Source organism: Mandrillus leucophaeus, unplaced genomic scaffold (assembly GCF_000951045.1).
Source record: "Mandrillus leucophaeus isolate KB7577 unplaced genomic scaffold, Mleu.le_1.0 Scaffold259, whole genome shotgun sequence".
Lineage (NCBI taxonomy): Eukaryota > Metazoa > Chordata > Mammalia > Primates > Cercopithecidae > Mandrillus > Mandrillus leucophaeus.
In genome coordinates, this window is record NW_012102687.1 from 1,229,282 (window position 1) to 1,252,955 (window position 23,674).

The window sequence follows — 23,674 nt, forward strand, 5'->3', positions numbered from 1 at the left end:
TCAATACACTGTATTATTTGATTGACTGCATTATTTGTAATTCAGGTCTATCTCTGAACTTAGTTAATCATTCTCCTCTTTTATTTAAACTACTGTTTAACATATACATAGCAATTTAAATTTTAATAATTCACTTTGAATTTTTAGAAGATATATTTTGGCTTTTTCAATTTTAAGAATTTATTCGAGAAATACAGGGTTATTATAAAACTTGAAAGTAAAATGTTAACAGACAAAATGATCATCAATGCAGAAATATAGAAAAAGTCTCAATAGTGTAAATATTTCACAGCTCCCTTATTTCATCAGTAGATTAAATGTAATATTAGTTAAAAATTTATCACTACTGATAGTCACATGTGCTATTTTTGGAAGTTAAATATAATCATTTGGAAAATGATGCACCTTGGATAGCTTAACATGCATACACACACATAAACTCACATGTAATATTTGGTCTCACATTTCAACTCATATATGTATATATGAAAAGAATTTCATATTTTGCACACAAAAAGTGTACAAAATTGTAGCAAATTGTATTATTCACTATAGTACAAATTTAAATACACTTTAAATGTCTGTTAGCAGTAGAATGGATAAATACAAGTCTGATACTCAAATATAGTAAATTCTAATTATTTATGATAGTTCCTCTATAAATCATCACTAACACTGAATTACTGAATACTGATTTCATAAAGGAAGTGAAGAGTTATGATCTGTTGAGCTTTTGTTCATATTATTGGAATCAACCAATCAATACATCACCTTGCTTTATGTATGTATCTGTCTAAAGACACCTTATTTAATACACATTGTTAACTGATGAAGATGGAACTCACGGCCAACAGCATTACAACTCATGCCTGAACAAAACTTACCATTAGGCGCATCACAAACTTCTTGTACTTGGGAACTCTAGACAGCACTTCAACACCATGTGTGGAAGCGGTTTTAAACAACAAAATTGTCAAAAGCACGGATTTTTTTTTTAAAAGGTATTAAATTGAGCATGGAAAGAATATTCATTTATAGTACGAAAGTTAAAACAAGAAGGCAGAATATCTTCTTGTTCAAATACAGAGGGGCATGTGTATATTTAGCAATAAAAAAGTTTTCACATCTAGGTATGCCCACAAATGACCATAAAATGCCATGGCTATAAATAAATTTAAACAAGTAGGTAACTATAAATACAGAATCCACAACAATGAGAATCAACTGTAATCAGTTTCTTCACAGCAATAAAACACAGAATTACACTAGCAACAGCTACGAACAAAATGATCTTGCAATCATAATGTAAAGCACAAATAGCCAGATTCAGATCATGAATATCATATATATCCATTTATGCTCAAAATCAGTCAATATTTATATGTGGTAATAGAAATCTACATAATAATTTCCTTCAAATAGGTAGTATCTAGAATGAGTAATATAAGTAATTATTATTATAATAACATGGTCATAAGGAGAATGCATTTGGACTGTGCCCCAATTTATCAACCTATAAAAATGTGTTAGATACTAAGCTGAAAAATCTCTGCAATCATGATTGTATCATATTATTATCTGCTTTTCATTTTGTGAAGTTTTATAAGTTCCTCTAATATTTCATAGTAATAATAGGCATTTTGAAAAATAATACAGTTTATGTAATTACCATATCACTTGAACATTTTTTATTAATCTTTTCTATTTTAAATGTTTCACCATTATTTGAAGGTGGAATTATATGAATAATAAGTGATGTTAGCTCTTCCCACTTTTGAACATCACTTAGATAATTTATATTCAGTGAGTATAGTTCTCTAGTTGAAAACTCAATTTAAAAACCAGCCTGATTATTTCTAAAATATATTTCCAATTTTAATCCACCAGCAAGGAGTTTTGATAATTCTAAATCGAATGCTTGTAATTTGTGTTGGCCTATGTTGTAGCTGAAATAAAAATCCAGCCTAGTCAAAATCCCACAGTCTCAAAAATCAGAAACAAAGAAGTGAAATATACAGCAAAATTTTTTCTTACAATAAATATCAGACCATTAGATCGTATATTCATAATAAATGTGTAACCTTAGGGCCTTAGGGTTTTCTATTAGAGTAACTATTCATCCTTTAACTCATGATTGTACTGCTCATTCTCATATTAGAAAGTGAACCATTAGGCCAGTTATTCACCGTCAATTTGTAAACCTGGAAGTGCCAGCTCTTCATAGCAGAAATACTTTTCATGTTTGCATTTGTGAAATAAGAAACACATAATAAGCAATTGTTAAATAAATACAGAATATATGGATGAAGTGCTACATGGGTGAATGGGTGGATGGATGGATGGATGGATGGATGGATGGATGGATGGATGGATGAATGAATTCATGTGAAGTTGTTAATGACTTTTAGAATGTGTAGTCGTTCTTTGAACATCTTAACACTTTTTGTAGTGCTAGACAGAAATCAAAATTAGAGGTTTAACTTCAAACCAATATTGACTGAAAACATTCTCTGTAAATGAAGGAATGTTTTGAGTCCAGTCTCCCGAGAAATTTTGATAGGAAACAGGCATATGGCACTTCAACATGCCAGGGTCTACTATAAATGCTTTACATGCATTATTCATGTAATTCTTAAAATAACTTCACAAGATACATATATTTATTATTCCCATTTAACAGATTGTACATATCTCATAAAGCTAGTTAACTTACTTTTCTCTGAGCTGAGAAGCAAAAGATGAAAATAATTAAGGGACCAGACTGACTGGACATCAACCCTGCACTTCACCTTGGTTGTTCTGCAACTGATTTCAGGTAAAGAGCATGGGCTGCAACAGTTAGTGGCTCAAACTTAAAGTATGAATTCAGAGAATTGTGAAAGCATGACCATGGCAATGTTTATTATAGATTGCTTTCTCTATCTCTAACATACTTACATATTATTTATTTTACTACTACCTAGCAAATTCTACTAGGTTACTGTCATCTAGTGAAGCCTACGATTGTCTTGGTCTTTATTAAGAATAAAATAAGGAGGCCTCCATTCCAGTTCTATAATGATAAGCAGGAATGTCTTAATTGGCCTCTGCCTGCTCTGACTGTGCCTTCCTTGCTCTAGATAGAATACGCAGCTGGGAGGGAGATTTGTGTGGTGCTAGGCAGGTTAATATTACGAAGTGTTCGTGGATTTAATTTCTGAAAACAAAAAACTTAAATTATCTCCTGAATTCATTAGGCTTAAGGAACAGAATGAGAGAAGAGTTTGCAGAAATTGCGTAAATTTTCTAGTTATCCAAGTAAGGAAACATATTATCAGTGACAATCAAGTTACCTGGAAAAGATTACTGCAATAATATAAATATTTTTTAAAGATTTACTTTTCCACAAGTAGTAATTATTCATACCTGAACAACTTTTTGGGACTGCACATCAACAATAAGGACTCTGTCCAAAGTTGGCTGTGCAACATAAATGAACTTGTCTTTGACATTAACAGCTGATGCCCACACACAACTCTGAACTTCATCTCCCTCAGCTTTGGGACAGACTTCATCCTGTAATTTAGGAAAGATAAAATGAAATTTATATCTTAAATTATAACACATACCTGACAATATCATGGGTAAAATTAATGTTTCATTCTCTACAACTTTCAGCATCAAATGTTAAATATATATATAAAGTTTAATTAATAGAACATATTTCAGGTCATTAAATATGTATGGAAAGCAATGTAAAATGAGATTCCTTTAAAGTACATTTTATGTTCTTAATTACTTATTTTTCTAGTAAAATGCAGTTCTTTCATTTTTTTCCTACTTGGTTATAACTCAGCAACTTCAAAAATTCCAACATCTTTCCCCAAATTTTCCCAGTCTCAAGTTTCTTTAACAGAATAAATGTCACACTTAAAGTATATTCTGAGTTTTTCACAACATTAGTGGCTGTCCTCATAGCAAATTCATAGTTTTGTTAAGTCATATAATCTTCTGGAAAAGATTTCAGGATTCTTTTAATTTCTAGTAAATCAAAGATTAAATAAATTATAATAAGGTAGTTATTCTCAATGGTTGTTTTATTTTTCAATCAAGGTCAAATTTTAAAAAATCTTTCAATATTCCCAAAGCTTCTTATTATGCTTCCTTACCCTAGAACTGCCTTCTGGTTGAAGATTGCATACTTTGTGTTAGATGACCGTAAATGAGGCCAAAAAAGCCCCTCCCTCTATTTCCTCTTTTCCTTCATATTGTCAAAAAATGATTGTGGAAGAGATACGCAAGCCCTTGTGATTTATCCTGGGAGTCACAGCATAAGTAAAAGTTATGAAGTGTTTTCGGGTTTTCTTTTACGCACTGTTCTATTACAGTTAGAAAAACCACAAATAAGAGAGACTGGTTAAAATGTACATAAAACGTATGTGCAGGCCAGGTGTGGTGGCTTATGCCTGTAATCCCAGCACTTTGGGAGGGTGAGGTGGGAGGATCATGAGGTCAGGAGATCGAGATCATCCTCGCTAACATGGTAAAACCCCGTCTCCACTAAAAATACAAAAAAATTAGCCGGGCGTGGTGGCGGGTGCATGTAGTCCCAGCTACTCGGGAGGCTGAGGCAGGAGAACGGCCTGAACCTGGGAGGTGGAGCTTGCAGTGAGCTGAGACCACGCCACTGCACTCCAGCCTGGGTGACACAGTGAGACTCTGTCTCAAAAAAAAAAAAAAAAAAGTCTGTGCAGTAAGAAAGAGTTATTTATATAATAATAATAAAATGATAAACAATTATTCCAGTATTTTTTTGTCTGATAATTAGCAACTAATGTCTAATTTCATTTATTTGTATACTCCAGTTATTATCTCTAAGCTAACTTACAATAAGATTATTTTTTCTAATCTATATAAAAACATTCGTTTTTCAACAGAGATACCATTCAGCATATGTATTTAATAATCATAAGACAAAAATCAACCACATTCTCATTATCAGTATCACTAAGCATTTATTTCTAAAGATAACACTGATAGCAGTATACCATATTTGACATTGAGTAACCACATTGAACAACTAAAAAATGTAACCTTTCTCAGGCTGCATAACCATTGTAGGTGGTTTTCCTTTTTGCATAAAATTTGGTAATTAATGTAAATACCAAAGCACTTTGCAATGAGACATCCAGTGTGTGGCCTGCGGTTAATGGTCTCCAAATGTCAGATCTAATTCGGGAAGGCTCTGGAGTGTCCATTAATTTTTAAGCTCTGGTTCAGTGTTGCATGGTTTAGGAACATAAAACAATAGTGTTCTCCTCTAAACAGCAGAGATTGTCCTAAGCTTCTAAGGCATAAGCGGAAAGACTGAAAATGAAGCACGTATCGTATGGTGTTTCAGGTAGTCCTGGATTTATGAAATTAATTCTGTGTACCACGGCCATTACAGGTGACTATTCGGGAGGTCAACCTGAGTAAAGTCCTTGGCACTCTTAAGGTAACCCAAACCTGGAGGCAGAAGGTTTGGAGGTAACCCAAACCTGGAGGCAGAAGTCTGTCTTCACTACGTGCTTAGAATGCAGTATTACACTTTCATTCACCAATTCCTACTGACACACTGTTTTCTAAGACAACCTTTTCTTCAGAAGTATACTTAATGTCAAGGACAAGAATCTATTTTGCGAGAAACAAACACTAGATAAAAATATGTACTTGAGAGGCATGAAGAAGTGGGAAAAAAGTGGGAACTAAGGTTGGTGAAAGGCTCTGAATACAGGGAAATTGTTTACAAATTCTTCGCTGTTGTGTAAAACCTGCCAAAGTAATGAAAAGTGTGAGCGACCTGACACATAACTGTCAGCCAAACAACTGCTGAACCACGAACAATTTCCACCCCTTTGTTTGCTACAGAACTATTCAACAGTAAAATAAACTGCTCTGCTGGGAATTAGTTTCTATTTGGATGCTGTCCCAATAAGACATCCTTGACCAGACTTACAATCATTTTTACAAAGCCATTAAAAGTTTCCTGACAGTAATCCTGGATTTTCTTTGCTTTGCTTTATGATATTATTTCTAATTATATTATTTCTCACTTTACGATAGCACTCTTTTATTTTCTCATATTAATATTTATTTCTATGGAAGAAAAATAGTAGAGGAATGTTTTTTAACATGAATTAGAGATTTAATGGGACAAAAAGGAGACACAGAATCCAGAGATGAAAAATAAGATTAAGATAATACATACTGATGAGGAAAGCTGCCAGGGATTATATCAAAGAGTATTATTAAATCACTTTTACAGAAATGTATACTAACATTTAGGGTGAACAGAATTAATAAGGTATAAACTAACAGAGATGAGAGTCCGGGAAAAGACATTTCTAATGTATATTTAGAATTTATTTCTTTTGGATCTTTTCCATATTTAATCACATATTTCCTACACATGTATTATACTTTCCCAAAATGTTAAAGAGTACAAGTTATATCACTACTGATGGTACAAATTTTAATTAGCATTTTAAATAATGTTACTAATATCTGACTTGCTAAGCCAAGGTAAATCAAACAGAATCATATATACACTTGTCTTCTACTAGGATGTTGCCATTTTCATTTATAGACTAATTACCTATTAAAAATACTTTGCCTTAAAATCTTTAAATTCCAATCTTTCCTTCCTTCCTCTTCATATTCTCCTTCTCAGGTCATCCTGCATCATTCCTAAAGACAAATATTTCTCACAAACACGTCTATTTTCCTTGCTTCCACCTCAATAAGTTGTTGTCAGGACTACCTCCTCTCATCCTTCTATCTAATCTTAAAAGATATGTCCACTACTCCTTACTTTCAGAAAGACCTGCCCTCAATTTTTCTTATAATTTTAACTATTCAATTATTCAGACATTAACATTGCCCCATAAATTTAAGAAACACTTCATAAAACAGCTTCAATTGAATTAATATTTCCATTTCAATCATCCATCTAATTATCTTCAGACTTTTGAACAACCTTTCTTCCATTTCCCAACCTTTCACTCTAAACTGACCATGCTTCAAACAGGCTTTCATGACATCATCTATTTTATTTTTTTTTTTTTTGAGACGGAGTCTCGCTCGGTCGCCCAGGCTGGAGTGCAGTGGCCGGATCTCAGCTCACTGCAAGCTCCGCCTCCCGGGTTCACGCCGTTCTCCTGCCTCAGCCTCCCGAGTAGCTGGGACTACAGGCGCCCGCCACCTCGCCCGGCTAGTTTTTTGTATTTTTTAGTAGAGACAGGGTTTCACCATATTAGCCAGGATGGTCTCGATCTCCTGACCTCGTGATCCATCCGTCTCGGCCTCCCAAAGTGCTGGGATTACAGGCTTGAGCCACCGCGCCCGGCCAGACATCATCTATTTTAAAAGATACATTTTCAAAGTCACCAGTGGCCTCAGAATTTCCAATTATTATCCTTTATTTCTCATTGGAAAGCATTTATTGAGAGCTTACTATGTGAAGAATGTTGTGCAACGGTATGCTTGAAAATGAAAACATGAATATGAGAGAATGCTTGCTTTCAAGTTGCTTGTAATTTCAGCTGCATTTACCTGTTTCAGACACTTGATTTGTCATAAAATGTTCTTTCATTCTTGCAAGGCAGAGATTCTCAAATAATGGTCCCGCAGGCCAAATTTGGCCCACTGCCTAATTTGGTATGATCGAGAAACTAGGAATGTTTTCTTTATCTTTTAATGGTTGAAAAAAAATAAAAAAAGGAGTACAATTTCATGACAAGTAAATATTATATGAGATTCAAATTTACAGAAATGAAGATGTATTATAGCCCAACTATACCTATTCATTTAAATATTATGGCATCTTTCATGTTATAATGACAGACAAATGTCCTGAAAAGTCTAAGATATTTACTTACTATCTGGCCATTTGCAGAAGAAAAAAAGTTGCTGATCCCATTTTAGTATACATTCTGACCTTAGTTATCATTTTTGTCATATTATTTAAATTCTTTCTGCCTGTGGCGGCTACTTTATCTTCGGTTCCCTGGATGTGGCTTCAGAAAAGTCAAGGCTCAGACTTTAGTTTTCTGCTCTATTTCCTTTACATTAAATTCCTCTGAAAATTCATCCATTCTGATTGCCTAATTACTATCATGGTCAGGTAACACCCAGACGCTAATCTATGGCCTTGTCATTCACCAGACTTTCCTCCGCTGTCTTCTTCTAGGAAAATTGTTGAACAGGTGGTTTCAAACAGAGAGATAATACAGAACAAAAAAGTATACTATCTTAAAGGAAGTATTAAAGTTGATCCAAAACTTAATGAAAGAAATAAACCAAAGAAAGGATGAAATACTTGCATTCCTGAACACAAAGAAAGTGATTTGTATTAGAAAAGTTTTAAAAAACTGAGTAGTTCTATATAGTAGGAGACTATTGAATAGAAACGTAACAAAATAAAATTCACAATACAAATATTCCAAACTTATATATTGAACATAAGTATAGTTTATATGTCAAATGTCTTGTCTTTTAGAAAAAAAAAAAAAGTAAATGTATGGACTTTGGAAGATGGGAAACTAAAGCACTGAAAGAGCCATTAGTTAAATGCTAATGAGGCTGGGCGCAGCAGCTCAGGCCTGTAATCCCAGCACTTTGGGAGGCCAAGGCAGGTGGATCTCTTCAGGTCAGGAGTTCAAGACCAGCCTAGCCAACATGGTGAAACTCCGTCTCTACTAAAAATGGAAATACAAAAATGATCAGGGCATGGTGGTGCACACCTAAGTAATCCCAGACACTTAGGAGGCTGAGGCAGGAGAATGGCTTCAACCCAGAAGGCAGAGGTTGCAGTGAGCCGAGATCGCAGCACTGCACTCCAGCCTGGGCGACAGAGTAAGACTCCGCCTCAAAAAAAGCAAAACAAACAAAAAACCCAGTAAATATCTGGTTCTCTGCATAATTTGGATTACCAATGCATTATGTAATTTATGTGAATAAAAACAAACTGTCGCTGGTATCATGAAGAACGCAGAAATACAAATGTGGTAAATAAGGTGGTCTAACATGTATATATACAACTTGAGTCCCGAATTAGGGAGCCTTGGAGATCCACCCATGTTTGTTATGTAGACTCTATTAGACAAGTACTGAAAGAAAACAGATGTTGAGACAAAGGAGGGGAGAAAGGGTTTGGTGTCTTAATACATCATTAAATAAAGGTACTTAAGTCTGAAAACTTCTGGAAACACTGCAGGCCTGGGTCTCTCACTGATCTAGTTAGTAGTTATGATAGTTTCGCATTGTTTTACTTTTATGCTTCTCTACCAATCAGGTTCCTAAGACAGGCAGAGAGTCCCTACCCACTTTTTGTAACTGAAAATTGAATTGGGATTTTTCTCTTGGTTGCCGATGTGTGTAAATTAACCACTGTCTCTGTACCTTCCTGCCACAAATAATGTATAAGATTGCCTCATAGGAAATAGAGCCGTCAACATAATCCTTTCTGTTTTCTACAGAGTTTCTTTTAGTTACTCTTTCCTAGTAACCCCTCTTTTGTAAAAAAATAATTAATACATTTTGGTATGAATTTTAATTAATTACAAATGTATAACTTTTATATCCATTGTTCATCAACAAATGTCCTGTCCATCAGCTAGAACATTCTACTTAATATTTCGTGAAAAACAATGGTTTTCCACAGCTATTGAAAAGCACTCCAAAATACTTTGTCAAATTATTTTCAACCTATCTTTGGCAGCCAAATTTCCAACACCTACATAATTCATTCCTAGCTTCGAGGTGTTTCACTGATTTTCTTCTTGTCTGAATTTTCACAGAATTTTTATTTTGTGACTTATAATTTGTCAATGAATCATATATTATATTTCCAATTAAAATGTTAGCCTTTGCTATTCCTGCATTTCTACATTTCCCAAACATAATGCTGAAGGTACAATATTTGCTTAGTAAATACGTGTTTAAATGTCACTTATAATAGCCAAAAAAAAAAAAAAGTCAAGAAGTGGTGTATGTTACTCAATCATTATATTAAACACTATGCAATGTCATGCAGAATCATTGAGAAACTGAATTCTAGAGTAGTACTAATCAAAATGTGGTCTGTAAACTGCTGCCAGTTGACATACAATTTGCTACCAAGCTGAGGATTGCATAGATATTGAAATTAACCATTGAGAACCTTTTATAGCAATTTGACATTGCCGTAATTTCCCTGTATGTGATCAGTAGACCTATCTAATTTAATAGTATTTAAACCAGTTTGAGTATTGTCAAATTTGCCTGGAGGATTTCATGTAGTGAAAACTATCCACTGGTTTTTACAAGAGAAAAACAGAATGAGCAAAACTCAGTGATCTTTTTTCTCCCACAGAGTTTAGGAAGCACTGATTTCATGCGTTTTTATTGTAGCTCTCTCTCTTTCTCTCTTTCAGTCTTTCTTTTAAGTATATATTTTTAATGAAGCTGTCACAATCTGAGTCTATTGCTGTAAATTTTGAAAGTGAATAATAAAATACTTGGAGAAAAAATGTTCAGTTTGTCAAATGCAAGGAATATAAATAATTATTCCGAATGAGGATTTATTCAGTTTGTCATAAATCAAAGCAAATATAACACAGTTACTTTTGTACTGAATTAGAATATTCAGGTTTGGATTCCTAGGATATATTTATAGTCATGTAGAAATATTTGTCTATATACACACATGATCAAGACTGAACTATTTGTGAATACGCTAGATATAAATTCCTTTCAATATCGCTTTGCAATATTGGAAAAATCAATCTTACAAAAATGCATTGAACGATTTGGTAGCATTGAATAGTCTCCTCATTTGACCATTTTTTTAAAGCACTGAGGATAAAATACTTTCAGTAATTTTTTAATTGCTTATAACCAAAGCAATATATTTTTTCTAAAATGAGATATATTAAATTTATCCCATTCAATTTCCGATTTCATTTATAATATCATAAGCAGTCTTTCTCATATTAGTCAGAATATAGGTAGTCATGGTAACTTGGGGGCTGTATTTGCCTACTTTGTGCTACATGGACACACTTATGTAGCATGATTTTGCTTTAGGATATCAAGGTCCAAAGGCTACATTACGGAATTGTTTATTCTTTCTTTTAATATATTATGTCTTTCAGCAATACAATAAAAACAAAGCTTATAACACTATGCTATCATAAGCTGAGCATTGTTTTCTCTTTACAGATAGTATATTAGAGAGGTTAAAAATAACAGGTTTTGAGGCCAAAGAGACCTCAGTGTAATGTCCAAAGGTGTACTTATATTGCTGTGCAAGTAGACCTGCTGAGGCTTGTTACCTCATTGGTAAATTGGGTATAATAATATTAGCTATCACATGGAATTATTGTGAGAAGTACATACAATCATATTTGAAAAGGTCAAGTGATCAATAAAAGTTACCTCCTATTTTCATATAGAAAATTATCGATGTGCTACATTTGACAAAAACTGTAACAATCTACATGTTTTTGATGCAAACGTAAAAAAAAAAAAATTACCAAATGTTTTGGAAGGAAGTTTGCTGTGCATGTTCAAGAGATTTAGAGAGCTACTTTAAATGTGGCATGATTATTGCATATAGGGCAAGAAGAATTTTGTTCTATCTGGCGTTTGGCAGTTTCATGACTGAACAAATCACTTGATCTTTCTCATTTCTTTACCTGAAAATCGAGAGGATTAAATCAGAAGTTTGTCAATTTTTTTTTTCATGGAAAAAAAACCCAATTTATTTGAATTATTTCAACTCTGCTTAAATGTAAAATGTTATAGTGGTTTATAAAAATATTGAATTAGAAAAGAAAAGCTGGTTTAAAAAGACACAACTGTAGGGTGTTAAATTTCAAATGCTTACAGAACATAAAAACCAAATTCTAGATGCTTTGTGAATGTAGGACTAGGTGGTAGCTTTTCTGGCTTTTATAGTTATTGTAAAGGAGCTGAAATCCTAGCTAGGGGGAAGGTCCAGGTGCCATTAGACACTGAGAACAGGAGAGGCAGGCAGGCACTTAATGTCTGTTGGGAAAGGCATATATTTGAATAGTAGGGAAAGCAAATTAAATATCAAGACAAAAGGTCTAGAGTTAGATAAAAAAAATAGTAAATAGAGCTTGACAAAAAGGTGTTGGAATTGAAACAATATTAAAGCAAAAATAATAGAAAATGACTGGATGGATATTGGTAATTGCAAATTGTATGAACAATGAGGGTTTATGGATCAAACTAATTTAAACCTAGTATGGCTAAGTTGGAATTAAAGAATTAGATGTGTTTAAACTTTCCTCGATATGATGACTATTTGAATTGTATAGGAGCAGTGATATTCTTTCTTTAACTTGTGGCACACAGCACAGTTAGTGGGTTGGTTAGTGAGGGAAAAAAAATAAAACTAAAGAAAATAATTACCACGTAACACATGAAGTTAAGTGACCACCAACTGTTGATTAATAAATTCTTATCATGAAAAAGTCAATAAAATATTTGTTTTAAGTGCCAAAAGTATACATCTTTCTGTGCAGTTTTCCTGACGATATCCAGCCTTTTTATTAAACATTGAAAAGAAGGAGTTTGGGATACTTTCTTAATGCAGCTTTTAAAACATGGCTGCAGGAATTAAAATGTAATTTTTTTTGGTTCGTTTTTGTACTTCAGTCCTATCATGTAGAATTCATTTTCTCAGCCGGATTTTTCATTTAATAGGTTTTTTTAATTTCAAAATCTGCATTATATTCATTTTATTCATATGATCAGAAAATAGAGACATGAATTCTGTTGAAATAAAAATTCTAGTTTTTAAAAGACATTTTATATGAATTCTAGTTGGATTTAATTTACTCTGATCCTCTGAATTTCTAATATTATTGTGGAATTAATTTCATTATTTCTTATTACAAATTCATAAAATAATCAAAAACAAACTTTTAAGGAAAAGTGTCATACAGTTTGAAGATGGAACATCTGATATAATACAAGTTCTCCTTTCTCCCTCTTAAATGTTTCTCTCTCCTTTTAGTAATGACACATGAGTTCTGATAACACATGTTGTACAATTTCTATTTTTGGGAAACTTAATTGAGGAGTGAGACAGATTTTATTAATTACTATTCTAGATATGCATATGTAGGCTTTCCCTGTGATTATCTTACTCTGTTTACTAACTAAAAAATGTTGACATGGAAGGATAAATCAGGTGGATTTTATGATTGCTGGATTATCCACATTTGATTCAGTACAGTATATCACTTAGGAATTAAACTTTTTTTTTCCTGTGGCACATAATCTCACAATACAGCTGGTGCTTCGTTCTTCCATCTTTCCATATTGTCTGGTACAGAAGTGCCTTACATGGAACAAAGGCTTAATAGGGTTTGCAAAACTACAATTGACTGAAAAAATTACTCTGAAATGAAATCAATTTATCTTTAAAAACTATAAATGTTTTACAGAGATAATTATATGTGTTTAATTTTTAAGCGTTATTGTAATTCACACATAAATTTGTGCTACATAAGAATGACTAAAAGAGCTTTGCATTTGATTTCATACAGTTATGTGGTAAAGTAATATTGGACAAAGATTGTTATATATGTATACTATTGCTATGTTTTATCATTTAAAGGAAATCCATAAAAATGAGTTGTTTTTTTTTTTTTTTTTGACGAGTCTTGCTTCTAGTAGCATGATTTCAGCTCACCGCAAGCTCTGCCTCCCGGGTTCACGCCATTCTCCTGCCTCAGCCTCTCAAGTAGCTGGGACTACAGGCGACCGCCACCACGCCTGGCTAAATTTTTGTATTTTTAGTAGAGACGGGGTTTCACCGTGTTAGCCAGGATGGTATCGATCTCCTGACCTCGTGATCCGCCCGCCTCGGCCTCCCAAAGTGCTGGGATTACAGGCATGAACCACCGCGCCTGGCCAAAAGATTTGTTTTTTAAAAAGCATCATTTACTTAAAGACTTTGGCTCTGTACCTACCTTCATTTGAGATGAAAACATAGAAATAAAAAGCACATTATCTTTGTCCATTACATTGATAACTATACATTTATTATCATATTTATAAAATATTACATTTTATCTGGCCTCTTTTTTTTTACTGAAAATTTAAATAGGGTTCCAGGCCACATTATCCATTTTAGGAAAATTCTTCAGAGTAACAACTTGAAAACAATATTGAGAATTCACAAAACCTGACCCGGTGATTTAGTTCAGTGTAAATCCTTAGAAATATATACAGATTATATAATCAGTATGCTATTATTTAATCCTGTCTTTTAATTTTTCAAGTAAGTTCAAAAGGGAGCTATCAGCTATTAGATATCTTTTGTGAAATTATATTAGCTACTGTTTAGTGAAAATCACAGATTACAGAGTTAAGTTTTGAATGTAAATGATACTAGATATATACATTTTTAAACATGTAATCTTTCTCCTTTGCTCCTATCATAAGGAGTTAATTTTTTACTTTAAAATAGAGATGGGATAGAACTGATTGCTTCTTTTTCAGGGTGGAAGCAATAACACTTAGGAGAGAGCCTACAGGCCGGGCGTGGTGGCTCATGCCTGTAATCCCAGCACTTTGGGAAACAGGTGGGCAAATCACCTGAGGTCAGGACTTCAAGACCAGCCTGGTCAACATGGTGAAACCTCGTTTTTACTAAAAATACAAAAATTAGCTGGGTGTGGTGGCACGCGATTGTAATCCTAGCTACTGTAGAAGCTGAGGCAGGAGACTGGCTTGAACCGGGAGGCAGAGGTTGCAGTTAGTTAAGAACACGCCACTGAAATCCAGCCTGAGCAACAGAGTGAGACTCTGTCTCAAAAAAAAAAAAAAAAAAAAGAGAGAGAGAGAGAGAGACAGCCAACAAATAGATCCCATTCCCCATTCCAGCAGAAACACCTTGGTAGAGTTTTCAAGCAATATAGTTATGCTGCCAGTAGTTGCACCCTGGAAATGTGTTTTATGTTAAATTTTCTTTAAAGCTATACAAATGAGATTTATAATAGGATTATACAATATGCAGCCACATATCAATTTCATCTTCCTTTTACCCTTCTATATCTTTAAGACAGCCTAGTTTCCTGATCTTTTGAAAAATATTTAAATTAGGAGAAATTCAGTAGTATTATTTCTCTTTTTGTGCACTCAGTGTACATCTGTCTATAAGAGCAACCATTACACTTGAGTGTGCTTAAAATTTCTGTATTTGTTATGTTATTATTTTCTCTCCCCTGCCTATCACAATGCTTGACACAAAGCAAATTCCAAATACGGATAAACAAGTAAACAAACCTCCGTGCATGAGTGATAATTTGGAAGTCAATATTAAATGGGTCAAATTTAGATCTCATCTATAAACTACTGTAGAGGCATACTATGAAATATTTATTTTAAAATATAGCCAGAACATAACTTCTAGTACACCTTTCTGTTAACATGTATATGTGCATATATATGTAATATGTGTTTACATGAAAACAGCAGCTGCTTTAATTCTGTTGTTTTCTAAAATTAAAAAATAGGTGGACAGCATAGCTCATGGTGCAACTATGTTTTTGCTTGGCAAGTTCTAGATGAAATATTGACTCTGCCATTAATTTGCCAAACAACCCATAATATGTCCTCTAAAATGGGATCAACAACATTTTGAAAATAAATGACTAAGATAGAAAAAAACGAGTTATAATGAGCAATAAGTTGGCAGCTTACACACTAAAATATGAATGATAATTTTGAAGTTTAAGCTGTTTTCATTGTAATTCTTATTATATAGTTCTTTCTTAATTTCCATGCAGACAACATGGTATATAAAATAATTATATAGTACATGGAGAAATGTAAATGTATTTTTAAACACTGAAGAGTTAATTTTTAATATTTACCAATAGAAACATTTAGTAAAATAAAATTGAAACACAGTTTCTCACAGTATACTTTCCTTCCCTCACCACCTCCAGACTGATATTTGTGACTTTTTTAAAATATGGAAAAAAATTTTAAAGAAATGGATGTCTTCACTGTTAAATTGAAATTGTGAGAACTATTGTTGAAATATCAAAAGTAAACAGTGAGAAATGAAGCCAGTATTCAGAAACTTATAGTTAAATGAAAATTTTTAGAAATGTTGAGAAAAATAAAAGCTAAAGATTTAATCATTATATTGTAAATCTAACCCTTGAGTATGCAAAATAATTATATAATTTGCAATATATTTAGGAAGAAAAAGTTATTAGAATTGTATAAGCAAAATTATTGTCTTTCATAGAAAGACATATTTAATATTGATAATTCAAGAAATACCATCACTAACTACCTTTTTTAGTGATTAAATGTAGCAATTGATCGAGCTGGCACTAGACATAGGGAAACATGAAGGAATAATATATTGTACTTTATAATAAAATATTTTGTTTTATTTTATATTTGCCATGAAAATATATTACCTGGAAAAAATAGGTCCTTTTTTTGTGTTAAAATAAATCTTATATGAAAAGACTAAGTATTCTTTAAGACACATCTAATATGATAGATTTGTGTGATTTTGTAAATCTCAAGTAAAAGGTTTTGATGTTTAAATATATTTGTATCAATATTTTTTCTGTCAAAATCTTCAATTTTACCTTTAAGAAGTTTCTATTGAAAAATCTAAATAACCTTAAACACGTTTATTTGTAAAGTGTGTGGAATGCACTTTTACATGTGTGTAAGTGAGTCCTTATTAATCATATAAAAATGTTGTCGATGGATTGTCTGAAACACACATCATTCTGATCACATTCATCCAAATACCTTGGCTACTTGTTAGCGATAATCTCTTGAAAGGACTTCATATGCTGCTTGGCCCACTTAATAATGCTATGCAACTCCATTACATTTATGAGCTTTCCACTGTTGTTCTCCCCAATTTTAGGCTTACATATTAAAGCTTAACAGAAACACAAAGTGAGAATTATAAAACAGTGCGATTATTAAGGAAGCTTTATAAGACCTCTTTACATCTACGATGTCAAGCACTGATTTGTTAAATTCATTTCTTTTTAAATTTACAGAATAATCTTCTAAGGAATAGTTAGAAGTAGTTTACATTCCTCTCTTCAGGAAGCTCTTTGCAGGATATCACTGTAACCACAACGGGACTAAGGCTCACGTTGTTATCATTCTATAACTCTGTAAGTTAAGTCAGGTTTGAAAAGAGACACCCTGAGGAAAATAAATAAATAAATAAGTGGGGAAACATTTTGATTCCCCTTCTGAAAGATGGTGGTGTTGTATTCAAAAGGTTACGCACTGGCTTCATGGGGAAATGGATTGTCTGCATCATGTAAAGAGGCTGGTATTTCAAACGACTATTTTTGAGGACCAAGTTTGCAGAAGTATAACTGGACTAGAAACAGAGCAAGGGAACTGATGAACACCCTGAAGGTTGCTTTGCTCGAGATAAAGGTCAACAATAGCAGAAAAAGAAATGTGGACCATTGAGCTTCCCAATTTCTAATCTCAGTTTCAATTTCTTGAAACGTAAGTATTCTGGACATTACAAACAACCTGTTCCTATGCAAGAATTCTTTTCTAACAGACTGGTAACAGTAGTTTATAAAGGTAAAATAATTTTGGCTTGTGGAAACTCCAAACCTGGATAACAGACATTTTAGAGGAGACTTACATCAGACTCCCTGTATAAAGTATAATGAGTTCAGTTCTACAGTTCAGTATAATTTAAGTTAGCATTAAAACCGGGTATAGGCTGGCTCAGATGGCTCATGGCTGTAATCCTATAGCTTCAGAGGTTAAGTCAAGAGAATCTCTTGAGCCCAGGAATTAGAGACAAGCCTGGGCAGCTTGTGAGGCCCCGTCTCTGCAAAAAATTGAAAATAATTAATCGGATTCAGTGGTGTGCACTTGTAATTTCAGCGACCCACGAGGCTGAGGTAGAAGGATCCCTTGAGCCCAGGAACTCAAGACTGCAGTGAGCTATGAATACACCACGGCACACCAACCTCGGCGAAAGAGTGAGATCTTGTTTCAACAAAACAAAACAACAACAACAAATCAGTAATAGATCTTTCAGGTTCCACAATATAAGACATATGCATAATAAGACACATGGTTTTCTTTAAACTTATTTTAGGATCCATTAAATAATAAGTAATACCATGGCATATGTGAAGAGCAGCAGCTAGATCTGTAACAAGCAAAGAAGGTGACTGAATGAAAAAGTGTCAAAGAATAAAAGAGGGATAGATAAGGATAGAACCGTAGTAGAAAACCAGAAGGGTAACCAAGTTGGTGATCTTGGGAAAGCTTGTTTTGGAGCCTGCAATTTTAAACATTTTTCCAAACTCCTTTTCAGCTTGAGTTCTGAATCTATAAGTCTGGAATAGAATTCTATTTTCTTGAAGTTCATACTCTAGGTGACATGATGGAATCATGTGTACAACTGGGATAAATATAGAAATAATCGTATCTAGTAAAGCTACATAACAAGATGGAAAAAAGATGAAAAATAACTAAAAGTCTGTTGTACATATCCTCACCAACTCACTATCAAAACCTGAAACCTAACGTAATCTGACATTACACCAAAATTGAGTTTTTATTTGCAGCAAGCACAACACCATTTTCTGAGAGATTTGATTCTATACTCTAAATATATCAGGTCTTATCTAAACTTTATTGATCAATGAGTTATACGGGAAAGTACGCTGCTGCTCTCTCTTAATGGTGACCATGAATTTGAAAAATATTATATTCATATTTAATCCCTTTTCATGGGAAAAAATGATTCCAAAAGACTCATTTCCACTACTGGTACTCAAGAAATCTGTCTTCTACAATGAAACACATTAGTATTTTTTTCGGTACTAAAAACTCATATACAGTGCATTTACACAGGAACTTATCACTAAGTGATCCTGAATTAATAGATCGATGAGGTTATAGTCACTCTGAAACAATTCAATGATAAATTACTCTACGAAACATTTTTCACAAACACATTGAAAGAAGAATATTGTTTCATGGCAATTGTAAATTAAGGAGAAGTATTAAGGTGGAGAGAGAATTAGATGTATACATTTTTAAACTTAGAGAATGCATAAAACAATGAATAGCTAAGGCTTAAAGCAATGGATTTTTTGTTAAATTCATTTAACAAATGTTTCTTGGCCTGTCATATGTAAGACATTGTACCGAGCGTGTTGAGAATACAAACACTAACCAAACTTAATCCTTGACTACAAGAGACAGGAAGATGTGATGGTTGATTTATACGTCAGCATGGCTAGACTGTGGTGCCCAGTTATTTGGTCAAATACTTGTCTAGATGTTGCTGTGAAGATGCTTGTGAGGTGATTAGCATTTATAATTAGTTGACTTTAAGTAAACAGATTACCCTCCATAATGTTTATGGGCCTCATCTAATCAGTTGAAGGACTTAAGAGCAAAGACTAAGGTTTTTACAAAAAGAAGGAATTCTACCTTAAGACTTCAACATAGAAATTCGGCTTGAGTTTCTAGCCTCCTCTATGAATTTAAGATTCAAGACTATGACCTTAACTCCTGTGTAAGTTTCCAGACTGACAGTCAGACCAGTAGATTTTGGACTTAAGACTGCAACGTCAACTCTTATCTGAATTTCCTTCTGGCTGGCAAACCCTACAAATTTTTGACTTGACATATCCCACCTGCAATTGTGTGAGCCAATTCCTTAAAATAAAACATATAGGAGATAGATAGAGAAAAAGATAGAGATAGAGATAGAAATCAAAAGACAGAAATAAAGGGAAACGTAGTGGTAAAGGTAGTGGTAGCAGTAGAGATAGAGACAGATAGAGATAGAAATGGAGAGCCTATTGATTCTGTTTTTCTGGATAAATATTTTTTGATTGCATAATATTCAACAAATTTCTCATGAAATTACTTTGTAATTAGAAATATATTCTTAAGAGAATGTAGTACCAAATAGCTTCCATACTCTGAAATTGCCATCTATCTTGTTTTTAAATGTAGAAAATATTACCTTCAACTAAAAATTATTTACTTCAACATTTATTCTCAAAGCATAACATGATCAATGCACTTCTCATTCTATTGGGATATACTTGTATGTACATGACAGTATTTGTGTATATATATATTCCAATTATTTAAGCTTATTTTATATTAAGGAATGAAAAATGGCAGAGTAATATAAAAGGAATTTAATTTACTCTAGCCTCTTTTCATATATATGGCATATAATAATTACATAAGAAATATATTTCTTTTGTGTCATGAGTGTTTCTCCATATATTTTGTATTTAAAAATCATAAGCAGAAATTAGTTATAACAATTCTCTTTTTTATATTATTCTTGGTGCTTTACAAAATGTTGGTCACCTTAAATTTTGAGCTGTATTTTAATTTCAACATCCAATGCAGTAAAAATGTTATAAGTGTTTTCAAAACCAAAACACTATTTGATAGTTTTCTCCCTTCTTAAGAATGCAGACATGCTTTTCTTTTTACTCCTTTCATTACTCTTCCATAAGAATACAGAAACCTTTATAAACTTTTTAATATAGTATAGGAATGCAAACTTTCTATCCTTGCATGTAGTTTTATGTAGAAGTATACATTTCTAGAATAACTTCATATTCTCTAATATTTATCTCACACACAATATGACTGTAGATTTCCAGGGGCTGTGACTGATATAAGCTGATATAGCAGATTAGTTATTAGTAACTAGTTATCCCTGCTTTGTCACTGTTGGTGTATGTTTGTGGATAAGGGTTCATTGGTTGAAGAAAATAAGTTAAAGTTGTCGTCATTGATATTTGGTTTCTATTTCCTCTTTAATATTTAATTTCTTATCAGAAAATTATACATAGTTCGTATATGTAATTTTTCTCTGTATCTATTATATATTATGTATATTTATTTATCTATGTAGGTATACATAAATATATATGTATACATAGAGAGCTGTATACATCACATTGCTTTGTCCTACATCTCTATGTCTCTATGTATGTGTATATACATATACATATATATGTATACATAGACACATATACATATTTAATTGGATACATAGAGAAATAATATGTGTATGCATAGATAAATAAATATACACAATTCTACCTTGTTTTTCTTTAGTTGTTTTAGGAGGACATCTGAGTATTATAAAGCTTTAAAGAGAGAGAAATTCAAGTAAATAACGCTCACGTCCTTGTTGCCCTGACATGTCACAAAACTGTCACATCAAATTTTAGCTTGTTTTTTTAACTTGAGATTCCAAGTTATTAAATTAACTCACCCCGAGCTGTCAAGAAATGTTCTGGGAAAGCAAAGCATGCTCTTTAAGACTTGAGTCACATAGTAATGAAGCGTTTACTGATACCCTGAAATAGCACACATGTGGTGCAAGAAGAACATTCTTTGTCTCTAAATTTGCAAATCATATACCTGAAGTGATAGTTTTGTGATGAAAAGTATGAATTTCACAGCCTATCTTATTAGTATTAGTAATTGAAGTTTCAAATTCTGTGATATAGCCAAGACATATGTGTTATTAGCTGAAAAACTGCTATTCCTGTAGAAATCAGAAACACTCTCCTATAAAATTATTTTGTTCTGATCTAGATAATAATATTTATATTGAACACCACACTACCTATATCTGCATGTTAGTCTACATTTCTTATTCAGAATGTTTTTGTAAAAATATGAGTGTGGCTTAAATTATTTCTTTTATCAGCAATAATTTGTTTTTATTCATGTGTTTACGTATTGCATACATATATGCACAAAACACAACTTATTCAAAGACTGACTTAATAACGATAATGTAAGATTATTAAAAAAAAAAAATAGGGTCGGGTGAAGTGGCTCACGCCTCTAATCCTAGAACTTTGGGAGGCCAAGGAGTATGTATCACGAGGTCAAGAGTTCAAGATCAGCCTGGTCAACATATTGAAACCACGTCTCTACTAAAAATACAGAAATTAGCCAGGTGTGGAGGCACATGCCTGTAATCCCAGCTACTTGGGAGGCTGAGGCAGGAGAATTGCTTGAACCCAGGAGGCAGAGGTTGCAGTGAGCCGAGATCGCACCATTGCACTCCAATCTGGGTGACAGAGCAAGACTCTGTCTTAAAATAAAATAAAATAAAAATAAAACAAAATAAAATAAAATGTGCAATTTAAGATATTTTGTATGTATAATTAAGTTATAACTTAACCAAAATGGTAAGAATTTTACTTAATAATTTAGCCTATGGCTGAAATATTTTTAAATAAAAGGACATTATATTTGTTTGTCCTACATAATATCTAGGAGGAAACTGACCTATATTATCTCCTCTCATAATTTTTTTCCTTCTTTTCATTCTAGGGCATAGATTTACACTATAAATTATTGTCTCCATGTATTAGCATATGACAGCAACACTGCCTACTGGTAGGCTGAAATGAGGAGTTGAAAACATTTGATATTTTCGCTTATTTATCTGAATTGTCCATTCCATTGGGACCTCATGAAGAATGAGATTAAGAATAAAAATGGTTTTACATTTATAAAGCATCTAATACACACCAGCTTCCCACCAGATTATTTTCTTTTATTTTCTTGAAGTAAGTATTACCTATAAATACAGGAGGTATTCTAAACTGGAGAGCACGCAAAGCTATTGCAGGTCGTGTTCATCCTGTTATTTCGCTTTTCTTACTTTCATTTTAATTACAAGCAAATATTTAGGAATACATAATATATTATTTTCCTTCTCAGATATAAAACCTAAAAAGAATAATACCGAATATCACGGGTTTCATAATTTTTTTCCAACACAAGTCTCATATATGTATAGGTTTTGTTATATTTCCAAAATATAATTCTACTTAACAAAATTTCTGCACGAAATGTCAAAGGAACTTTTTAGATACTTGCCTGAAATCCAAGGAGCTTTTCACTAGGCTTAATGTGCCTCTGAAATTCACATTCTATGGGTTGTATCACTTTGATTCCATCTTCATAAAACACATAGAACATGTTCCCAATTCCCAGACCTTAGGAATAAAAACACATTTAAATGTTCAAAATACAATTATCATAAACCTTTACAATCAAAATTCAGTGCCTCTCATATCTTTATCAGGGGATCAGTTTTCGAAGTTGTGTGATGTTAATAAAGCAAACCATATGGGACCCTCACTGTATACCCACACCACTTCATGATATTACGCAGACATTACACTTCATTCATCATCAGCTGCAATTCAGTGGTTTCTTTAATATAATTAAATAAATGTTTCATAGTTTAAAGCAATTATAAATAGGGATATAAACTCTTGATACATAGATTATGTTGGATACCTTCCCCACTTAATGTACGTGTTGATTAAGGAATAAAAGCACTTTCTGAAGAATCAAATTTATTTTACTACTTTTATTAGAGTTCACTAGGAAAAGTTTAATTTCTTTGCAGGAGTTTAGTTTATATAAAGATTTTTAGGAAGAAAAAGACCAAATGCCCTAGATTTTGTAGAATAGATGTTTTCTTAAACTAATTTTTGTTAAAATAATTCTAAATAGAGATCTTACATATTAGTTTTAATATTGACAATTTGGGAGGTCTATTTCTATACCTTAAACCAAATGAAGG

General features: G+C 32.8%; 1 protein-coding gene across 3 annotated transcripts in view; it reads right to left on the reverse strand.

Moving 5' to 3' along the window:
• FSTL5 (follistatin-like 5) overlaps window positions 1–23,674 on the reverse strand; it is an 825,267-nt gene that overhangs the window by 86,046 nt on the left and 715,547 nt on the right. For all 3 annotated transcript variants that reach the window (XM_011983978.1, XM_011983977.1, XM_011983976.1), the window contains 2 exons: window positions 22,960–23,078; window positions 3,406–3,555 (listed from right to left, as the gene is read on the reverse strand). In XM_011983978.1, the coding sequence (XP_011839368.1) occupies window positions 3,406–3,555; window positions 22,960–23,078 (269 nt within the window). The remainder of the gene's footprint in view (window positions 1–3,405; window positions 3,556–22,959; window positions 23,079–23,674) is intronic.